At 39.3% G+C, this 10,724-nt stretch overlaps 1 protein-coding gene across 2 annotated transcripts in view; it reads left to right on the top strand.

The window, feature by feature from the left end:
• Window positions 1-2,110: 2,110 nt before the first annotated feature.
• g2e3 (G2/M-phase specific E3 ubiquitin protein ligase) overlaps window positions 2,111-10,724 on the top strand; it is a 15,269-nt gene continuing 6,655 nt past the window's right edge. Inside the window, exons 1-10 of one of the 2 annotated variants that reach the window (XM_046063374.1) lie at window positions 2,111-2,249; window positions 3,699-3,775; window positions 4,377-4,474; window positions 5,284-5,385; window positions 6,685-6,809; window positions 7,352-7,520; window positions 8,840-8,946; window positions 9,053-9,169; window positions 9,675-9,799; window positions 10,066-10,159. In XM_046063374.1, the coding sequence (XP_045919330.1) occupies window positions 3,715-3,775; window positions 4,377-4,474; window positions 5,284-5,385; window positions 6,685-6,809; window positions 7,352-7,520; window positions 8,840-8,946; window positions 9,053-9,169; window positions 9,675-9,799; window positions 10,066-10,159 (998 nt within the window). In that variant the 5' untranslated portion in view covers window positions 2,111-2,249; window positions 3,699-3,714. Of the gene's footprint in view, window positions 2,250-3,662; window positions 3,776-4,376; window positions 4,475-5,283; window positions 5,386-6,684; window positions 6,810-7,351; window positions 7,521-8,839; window positions 8,947-9,052; window positions 9,170-9,674; window positions 9,800-10,065; window positions 10,160-10,724 lie in introns of both variants that reach the window. The other variant, XM_046063375.1, reaches the window with a different exon arrangement.

The following is a 10,724-nucleotide window of genomic DNA, read 5'->3' on the forward strand; positions in this document are numbered from 1 at the left end:
GACAGATTCACTTTTCCACCACTGACACTGATGCGCTAGAGTCCTCCTACTTCCCTGTTTTCGATGTTTCCAAATGCTGTTTTTGGCTTCCTCTCACTCAGTTCGTCCTTCAGACTGAGCGGAGAAACGTGTGTGCGCTCCTGCGTGTGTTTGGCACTTGGGAGTCTCAGCGCCACTCTGAACACACTGCCTCCTCTGTGCGTGTTTGTGCTGATGTGACCGCTACCTGGGGGCACCTCCCTTCCCCCCGTGACGCAGCATTAAGCACACACGCACGCATGCACACGTGTTCATTTGTTTATTAGAAACCGACACAGAAGCTGATCTGTGTGTTTCTGAATATGTGACAGTTTCATAATTAGGCAAGTTCTGAATGAAAATAACATCTTTCTTTACAAATAAAATGATTGTCAGCATAAGGTTCACTTACTTTGTGTTTTCATAGCTTTCAACCAGATTTTACTGCCTTCCTCTCAGCGGATGAAGTTGCTAAAATATGTATTTATTATTTTTCAGCTATGATATAACAATTGTACTAATAAGGCTAATTAATGGCTTTATTAATGGATGAATAAATATTTTACTAATGCTTTACAGATCAGTTATTTATCCGCCTATAAATGTTTTACGTATCGACTTATATTATAAATAAAAATAACTCAACAGTCAAGAGATATTTCACAACCTGTCGACTGAGGTTCTTTTTAATTGCTTATAACTGTAAATCACCAGTAAACACTTTATTAATCATTAATAACCCCGTTAGTTACAGTTTACAAACCATGTACAAAAGGGCGACATATTACAAAGTGGGATGAAAATAATTTGTTATAATAAAAAAAAATTCTGTACTAAAAATCTGAACTCAAAGCTCACACACAGAGCTTTCACTCGCATCTCATGGTCTTCATCACTAGCCAATGTAACTCCATCAGGTGTCATCTTGTGATAAAATAAAACAATATGCCTATACAAAAAAAAGTAATGAATAAATTATTTTAACCTTAAGGTTCGCTTACTATCTTTCTCCAGAGCTTTCAACTATATCTCCCAGTCTCCATATTAACCTAGTAAGGGAACCTTGAGGCAGGAAATCTCTGTTTCTCTGGTTTGGTTTTGCTTTAAATAAATGAACTGTGTGTTTAGCTGCAGGTCATTTAGAGTCATCTCATCATCTCTCTTCGTCCTGTAGCGCCCCCTGCTGGAGCAAGCCTGACAATACACCACACAGTCTGTCAAGGACTTTATTGGGCTTTTTGTAAATGACACAAGCTGAAAGATTTACTTGATAAAATAGTGTTGTATTTTCCATAACGCGTTTTTACAAGCAGCGCATCACATCCATAGACTGTATATAAAAAACTCGAAAAGCCACTGAACATGTGATAACAATATATGAATATATTCTCCGGTACTATTTGTTCGACTGAGGCACTGAAAACGGTTTATGTCTCCTCATGCCATGAAGTGAGGACAACCAGTGGAAACTCAGACTGATAAATAATTGTACACATTTTCAAATTATTATTATTTTGATTGTTTGATATTTTAGTAATTGTTTTGTTTTTACATTTGATACTGATTATTATTTTTTTTAATAAATTTTTTTTGTCAATTAATATACACACACACACACACATTTACGGTATTATCTATTTATTTTATTAAAATTTTTAATATATTATTATAATAGCACACACGTTACTGTTTCATTTATTTATTTTATTTTAATTTATAATATATTTTTATTTTTTTTAACACACATACGCTTTAATTACTTGTTTTATGAAATGTATGGGGTAAAATGTTCTTATGTAGTTTGTATGATGCTTTGGCAATATTGTTGTTACACATTCATGCCGAGAGAGAGAGAGAGAGAGAGAGAGAGAGAGAGAGAAAGAGAGAGAGATCATATATATCATATATCATGATATAATATATGATATATATATATGATATAAGTAAAAATCAGCAAGTGAAGCAAAACAAATGAGTTCTTATGGGAGAGAGAGGACAGAATGACCTGGGCTTGGTTTGCCAGCCGTCCATAGGGGGCGCCGAAGCAGCCAAGTGGATTAAAAACGTCAAAGAAGAAGCACCGACGGAAGCGGAAATGATGTATTTTTGTTATGAAAGAGGGAAATTTAAAATCTCGACGGCGTTAATTTAAAGTAAACACAAACCAGCGGAATAAATCCTCCCAAAACAACCCGAAAATGACCGCAGCCTGACGCTCTGCACCTTCAAAAGTATGCATTTTATTTAACATTTTCTTTACAAAATTGTACCGTGTTATAAATCTGATGAAGATAAATCCGACTGTTTACGTCGGTAACGTTTCACCAACCTTCAGAAAACTCATCGTCATGTTGGTCTTCTTATTATTACGTTTTTTAACATGTCGTGTTAGATATAGCATTAATAGATTTCTTAACAACCTTGTTGTTGAACATATTTTCGACGCAAACTATTTACGTAACGTCGTTTTGTTGGTTTTATTTCACTTACTTAGCTTAACGTTAGCCTAAAATTAGCCAACGGCGTCTTTGCTCTTTTCTACTCTCATGCTTTTTATTTCTGCATTACTATCTAGTTTATTTATTGGCAGTAGTTTTGATTATCGATTAAGTCAATCCTTGTCAAAATTGTTTCAAAACAAATACCAAAATCCTCCTGTTGCAACCACTCAATTATACATATTTACAGTAAGCATAATAATTTTGTGTTTGTGTTGTAAAGACATGAGCTTGGACTTTGTGGGGACATGAATGACATTATATTACATATTCTACACATCTAGTTGTTTAATCTTTTTTCTCTTTCTTTTGCATAACTTCACAATATAACACTGTTTTAATTGTGGATTTAAAAGTTTTTAATTTCTCAAGTAACAATTAGATAGAAAGTTATTCTTAGTATATACAGTATAAAAACTGCACTTCTTTCCTGCTTGTGACAGTATCACATATATTCAGTTATATGTGATAAGTTATATTAATGTTTACACTGTGTAATTTATTTAAATTAGGGCTGTAACAAACAATAGTATATATTTTTGATGAATTGTAATGTGTAAAATGTCAGTAATGACAAATGTGCCTCACAGTTTCTCAGAGTTTAAGGGGATGTCTTTAAATGTCTCATTTTGTCCAACCAACAGTCATAAATAAAACAAACATATAGATATAGATATAGATATAGATAGATAGATAGATAGATCTATAGATATAGATATACACATCAGTTTACTGTGGTATAAAACAGAGAAAAGAAGAAAATCTACATTTAAGCTGAACGAGAGATAATTTGAGATTTCTGCTTAATAAATTACTTTAATGATTTTCACAATTTATTTTCTGTTGTTAGACTTAGCGATGCTCAACCAGTTATTTAGGCTTTAATTCAAACTGATGACTAAGGCTCCATACTAACATGCATATGAATGTGCACCATTTTACACACTTTCCCCAAAATTCAGCCTGACAATTTTAGTGTTTGGAAACTTTTGGATCTCCCCTGGAATTTAAAATTAAGCTCTGTGAGTTTGAAAAAAGTCTGAAGAAACTGTTAGAATCTCTAATGTTGGAGCTACGGGTGGGGCCAGCAGGTTTAAAGAAAAACGTTTTTAATGGTGATGAACAATGTTGATGTTTGCTTAGTAGATCTGACCCTTGACCCTGGTGGCTGTGCTCATGCAGGGTCACATCACATAACATGAAGAAGAAGGCGAGGAGGAGGTCTCAGGTCGCAGACGCCGGCAGCAACCAGGGGGAGCGTGAGTAATCTCCCCCCACCAAAATCTGACTGCTTTCCACATTATTACAGCAGTAAATGTTTTACTCTCACCACTGTAATGAATTATTCAGCAGAAGAAATCCTAAATGTGGATTGTGAAACTGAGAATTTTGTAATATTATAAAGTGAGTGATGGGCAACACTGACAAAAGTACAGTAGTAACAGTATTTGCTTAAACAAAATCCCGGCCTTTCTGTGTAGAGTTTGCATGTTCTCCCCGTGTCTGCATGGGTTCTCTCAGTGTTCTCCGGCTTCCTCCCACCATCCAAAGACATGCAGCCTAGGTTGATTGGTGACCCTAAATTGTCCTTAGGTGTGAGTGTGACTGGTTGTTCGTCTATGTGTGGCCCTGCGATGGACTGGCGACCTGTCCAGGGTGTACCCCGCCTTTTGCCCGATGTCAGCTGGGATTGGCTCCAGCCCCCCGAGACCCTGTACGCAGGACAAGCGGTTGACGATGGATGGATGGATAAAATAATCAAACAATTCAGAAAAATACAGCCGGGGAAACACAAAAGGGAGGAAGTGGACAATATGTCTGCTGATTAAAATGTGTGTTTGTGTGTATGTTTGTCTCCAGGCTGTGTTCTCTGCAGGCTCAGTGATGATGACCCTTCCATGTTTGGGGAAAAAGTGACACTCAAAGAGCACAAGCTCTCCGTCCACTACTTCTGTTTGGTAAGTCTGTGTGTGTATGTTCTCTATACTTTAAGATTTATTTCCAACATATCTGCAAGCTATCGGGGTTCTTCAAGATGTACAGAACCCACTGGGAATAATTTTAGTAGTAAGTGTCTCTCACGTTATTCGTTTAGTACTTTGGATTTTAGAACTTCTTCCATCAGTGAATCGGAATCATTTGTTTACCTCCTAATGCAGGAAACCTGGATGTAACAATCAGCAGTGACCTTTTTTAAACAACAAACCTCTTTTGAAAACAAGTTACAAAAGTTGTTGAATCGTGTTTTTTATCGGCTGAGGAGCATGGCTAAAGTTAGGTCTTTTCTCTCCCTGATCTCCAGAAGCTCATTCATGCTTTTATATAATCTTGGTTAGATTGTTGTAATTCATTGTATTCGTGATTTAAAGCCAGAAAACTATCTCACGCTGTCAGCTGGTACAAAATGTTGCTCATTGGCTCACGCAGATCAGTCGGCCTGTTTCAGCCTCCTCACTGGTCAGTTTTAGAGTTGGGTTTAAGATTTTACTGATTTCCTTTAAAGCACGTCATGGTTCAGTTAGATTATTGAATCGATGATTGATCGTTTATTTCCAACTTGTCATATCTGCTTATTATGATATCAGTATTATTGTTTTATTATTTATTATTATAATAGAACTGCAATGACATTTATTGCTCAACAGAAAAATGTTTTCCTTCAGAAACCTCAAACTGTTTTCATGTGATCTGAAAGACATTTTGTTTAAACAAGATGCAATGTCTAGAGGTGGATACCACGACGTGTATCATCATCTGTGTGTTTCAGCTGACGTCTTGTGGAGTTTACCAGCGCGGAGAGGAGGATGAGGGCGTCTTTGGTTTCCTGGTGGACGACATCAAACAGGAGATCCGCCGGTCGGCTCGACTGGTGAGAGGTTATTTTTTAACTTAAAGGTCCCTACTTTTATTTCAACTAGAAAATGTTTACATGATTTAACCAACGCCTCACTGATTACTGTACAAAAACACAACTTTATAACTTTATTCACTGATTTTGTTGAAACGGGTACATATTTTATGGGGAAAATATTTTCTGGTTTTTATTCTGATGTCTTCTTATGGAAGCCCTAAGAGCCTATACATTCATATATTTTATTTATTCTGTCTTCCCATGAACGGGCGGCACGGTGGTACAGTGGTAAGCACTGTCACCTCACAGCAAGAAGGTCGTGGGTTCAAACCCTGGTTGCCCAGCCTTTCTGTGTGGAGTTTGCATGTTCTCCCCATGTGGGTGCTCCGGCTTCCTCCCACCGTCCAAAGACATGCGGACTAGGTTAATTGGTGACCCTAAAATGTGAGTGTGAGCATGACTGGTTGTCATGCCCCCAGCCCCCCTGTACGCAGGATAAGCGGTTGACGATGGGTGGATGTCTTCCCATGATAATGGGATAATTTTCTCGAGATAATGAAACTTTGTTTCCCTGAGTCAATAACATAATAAATTCATTATCTTGAAAAAACAGTGGCAAGTAAGTTTGGGATAGGGGCAGTTTTACCCCAGACTCACACAGGCGCCGTGTGCGCCGCGTTACGGCTGTGCTGCGGCTGCCGATCCTAATCGCTGCCATTGTAGTCAGTGCTTGAGCTCAAGCTCCGCTGCACGGAGAATAGGCAGCCGGTCTATTTTTGACAGAAGACGCGTCAAGCAGCACAGAGCAGATCGAACCAGTACAATAATAAAATCACACACAGGCTACAGTATAGAGAACACATATATACACACTATAAACAAAACTAATATAGACAGATTGAGACAATAGTGCAATGAGTGGAGTGCAAAGATGCAGGAGTAAAATTAGTATCATTATGTGGAGTACATGTCCGAGGTGGATAAGATATACAGGTACCCATACACATGCATGCATACCTATACTCATGTACACAGTGTGATGGAGTATAGTGCAAAGGATGCTGGAATGGATAAGTATTATGTGCAGGGAGACACATTTATGTATGTTTATGAAAAGACATGAAAAATGCTTTTTTACATAAAATGGGACCTTTAAGCACAGAGACAGAGTTGAAAATAATCAACTGGTGAATGTCACACTGTATCCAAATTTGTGAAAAACCCAGTAAGCTTAAACCAGTTAGAAACAAACCACTGACACCAGACCAGAGAGTCATCCTTTCTGTCTCTTTTTTGTGTTTATCACGTGTGATGAAGACGTGTTCCTGCTGTAAGAAGAAGGGAGCATGTGTCGGCTGTAACGTTCGAAGTTGCAGGAAGATGGTCCACTTCCCCTGCGGGAGGAAACAGAAGTTTATCTCACAGTTTACTGGACTCTTCCCGTGAGTGCTGAATACAAATTAAACACTTTCATTTAAAGAGTCATAATCTCTCATTTAGAGAGCTGCTGTTCTAAGTGTATTTGAGAAAGAGCTTTTTAAAACTGAAGCAGAGTCGCTGACCTCTAAAATATATATGTATCTGAAATCACTCCTTTGTGTACTTATTTGCTGTTCCCTTCACAATAAACACTCAGCAGTTTACTCTATAGTGAGCAGTAGTTTGAGATTTCAGACACGAATGCTTCATTAACATTTTGTGATTTTACATTGTCACTCCACCCCATTAATATCCGTGAGAGTCGGCTAAATACCAGAAGCACTTCAGTGTGTAACACCGTTCAGCAGCAGCACAAACTGCAGCCGCCAAACGGATCATAAAGTTAACACGTCTCTGAAACTGTTTCAGCATAAACTGAACATTATAACCTTCACGTAGGAGGATTTATTACAGGATTGTTTTATTAGACTGCTAATAAAGTGTAAAACATTCAGAGTCAACATTCTGCTGTCCAAACCAGTGTTGTCTAACTCTTTGTGTTCAGGTCGTACTGTTCGGATCACAGTCCCTCTCAGTCTCTGTGTGTGGGTTCAGACCTAAGTCTGCCTCAGTCTTGCTCCATCTGTTTGGACTCCATTGAGCCCATCCTCTGCTACTCCGTCCTCAAATGTCCATCCTGCCACGCCAGCTGGTTCCACAGGGACTGTGTGCAGGTAGTGTCACTGTGTCAGTGTGTTGTTCATTTTATTCTCTGAAGTCATTTGATCATGTTGCATTAAATGATCTTTTTATCCAAATTACAACCAAAAAAAAAACATATTTTCCATTTCACCCTGGTGACAATAAGCCATGCAGATAGTTTGCCTTGTTTGTTTTGTTGTGAATAATCGAACATTTATAAAAAAAAAATTAAAAAACATGAAGAAAAGCTCAACAGAAACATGTCTGTCACGAAAGAATGTCCTGGTTACTCTGGATAATGCACAGACTGCAGACTATCTGCATTAGTGCTGAAATGGTGAGTAGAGCTGCAACAAATATTCTATAGACAGAAAATCAACCGGCAACTATTTTTGGGAGTAATTATTTATAATAATTTATTATATTCTCATTTCTGAAAACCCAGCATACCAAATATTTGCTTGTTCCAGCTTCACAAATGTGAAGAGCTGGGCTGGTATTTATCAAGCTTCTCAAAGTGCTGTTTTAGTCTTAAGTGCTGAGAATTCATGAAATTTACTCCTACTTTTAAACTTAAGGAAAAAAAAGCAAGTTATCAAATTTCTCAAAGCTGAGAATCACTCTTACTCTCCCAGTTACTTAAGCCAGCTCGAGAGGTCTCTCAAGTGGTTAGGAGCTGCCAGTAGGGGCTTGTGACGGCACTGTGGAGATAGAGACCTGCACAAACCTTTAGGAGAGAATAATATTTCTGAATTATTTGACAGTTATTTATACAGTATCGTTTGTACAGAGTGAGTTGGTGAGGGATGTCATCTCACCACTGACGTTACGCAGCAATGCGTTTTCAACTGAATTTAAGGTGGTGATGACACTTTGTTTCTTTGCCACAGGACAAATGCAGCAATGCTGATGATTTAAGGCCATCACAACCATCAATAAGTCGATTTGTCATGGAAACTATTATGGCACTTGCTGCTCCTAATGTTTTGCTGGATTTGCTGCGTTAATAATTTCACTATAAAATGAATCTCTTTGTGTTTTTTCAGACAGAATAAACAAATGGAAGAGGACATGTTCTAGGTTCTTCAAAAGAGGTTCTTTCTAACATTTAAAAACAGGATGATTAGTAACTTGAAGGTCTGTCGCATGGCGAGATACCTCAAGGGTTAAAGAGTAAGGTATATTTGTTTGTGATTTGGATGAACTGGCCCTTTCAACCATCAGAGCCTCTAGCAGCAGAGCGTGTACAGATGTTTAACAGCATTTGGATTTATGTTTTTGGTTATTTACAGGTGTGTCAGGTTGTACGCGAGTGTAAGACTATCTGTGTTTTTGTCTGTCTGTGTGTCAGCGTCAGGCCTACAGTGCCGGCCTCTTCTTCTTCAGATGTACTCTCTGTAACAACAAGGAGAACTTCCAGGAAGAGATGCTCAGGATGGGAATATACATCCCAGAGAGGTAACATGATTATATGTGACCAGGCTTTTAGGATGCCTTCACAGCCAGGGAGCACATGGATTGTCTAATGCCAACACTGCTAATCACTGTATGCTCTTTTCTGCAGAGATGCCTCATGGGAGATGGAGGCAAACGCATATTCAGAGCTGTTGCAGGTTTACAATCGCTGTGACGCTCTCACCTGCCTCTGCAACGAGGGACGCACACACTCCGCCAAGACTGGGTACCACATTCATTTTCATTTAATTCACTGTATTGATAGAGATCGCACATCCACAGATAAACACATGGTAATATGTAAAACTGTTTCCTTTTAGAGGTACAGCACAATATGAATACTTTAGAAGTCTAAGGCTGAAGACTGCAAGTTTGAAAATTAAACAAATCTGTTGGTGTGGAGAAAGAACTGGGCGGACCAGACCTCTGTAACTGCTGCTCATCAGGCTCTAGGCTACTTTAGCTGCTACTAGCATTACACTGTCCAATCAAACACCCAACTGTCAGACAACGATTTGTATTGTGGGTAAAATAGGCACCAGGTTTTGATCAGGATATCCATCGTGAGTCTGAAGGGGTATGAAGCTGAATCTGTGGAGTTCTCTCTTTGTAGCACAACTCTGACCTTAAAATGACCAACGTTAGCCGTTACACATTTCCCCCGAGTCCCACAGAGTAGAGCAGCACACACAACGATGATCCTTGTACCCTGACCGTGTTGTTTGTTTCAGTTGGTTTGAGGTGATTCGCTGCTGGCTGTGTGGATCTGGCGGGACTCACAGAAAATGTTCAGGGCTGAAGTTGGACACCAGCGACTGGGCATGCAGCGACTGCACAAAGGCTACTGACGGGAAAGGTCTGACTCACTGATACACTGACTGACTGTTTTTAATGATAGTTTGCAGATTCATTTTCTGTTGATTGACAAATCGATTACGGTAATTGTTTCAGTTCTACTTAATTTAACCGAAAATCTGGAACAATTGGATTAATATTCGAAAATGTCATCATAATTTATAAACCCAAAATAATGAACATATTTTAGGATTTAACAGCTGTCTTTTGGTTGGTATATTGCTATTATTATTGTTTTTATGTGAACCATGTGCTCGTCTTCTCCAGCTTCCCTGGTTTCATCTCCTCAGGGGGGTCAGAGGAGGAGTCTGCTGTCCAAACGCCACCTGTCCCCCATCCACTCCTCCATCAGCTGTAAGAGGTACACAAATGTAACGCACCTGCCCTCATCAGACAAATGTAATGCACCTGTCATCCATCAGCTGTGAGAGGTACAAAAATGTAACACACCTGTCCTCCATCAGCTGTAAGAGGTACACAAATGTAACGCACCTGCCCTCATCAGACAAATGTAATGCACCTGTCATCCATCAGCTGTGAGAGGTACAAAAATGTAACACACCTGTCCTCCATCAGCTGTAAGAGGTACACAAACCTAACGCACCTGTCCTCCATCAGCTGTAAGAGGTACACAAACCTAACGCACCTGTCCTCCATCAGACAAACCTAACGCACCTGTCCTCCATCAGCCGTAAGAGGTACACAAACCTAACGCACCTGTCCTCCATCAGCTGTAAGAGGTACACAAACCTAACGCACCTGTCCTCCATCAGACAAACCTAACGCACCTGTCCTCCATCAGCCGTAAGAGGTACACAAACCTAACGCACCTGTCCTCCATCAGTTGTAAGAGGTACACAAACCTAACGCACCTGTCCTCCATCAGACAAAACAAACGCACCTGTCCTCCATCCGCGGTAAGAGGT

The sequence above is a fragment of the Micropterus dolomieu genome, linkage group LG11 (assembly GCF_021292245.1).
Source record: "Micropterus dolomieu isolate WLL.071019.BEF.003 ecotype Adirondacks linkage group LG11, ASM2129224v1, whole genome shotgun sequence".
Lineage (NCBI taxonomy): Eukaryota > Metazoa > Chordata > Actinopteri > Centrarchiformes > Centrarchidae > Micropterus > Micropterus dolomieu.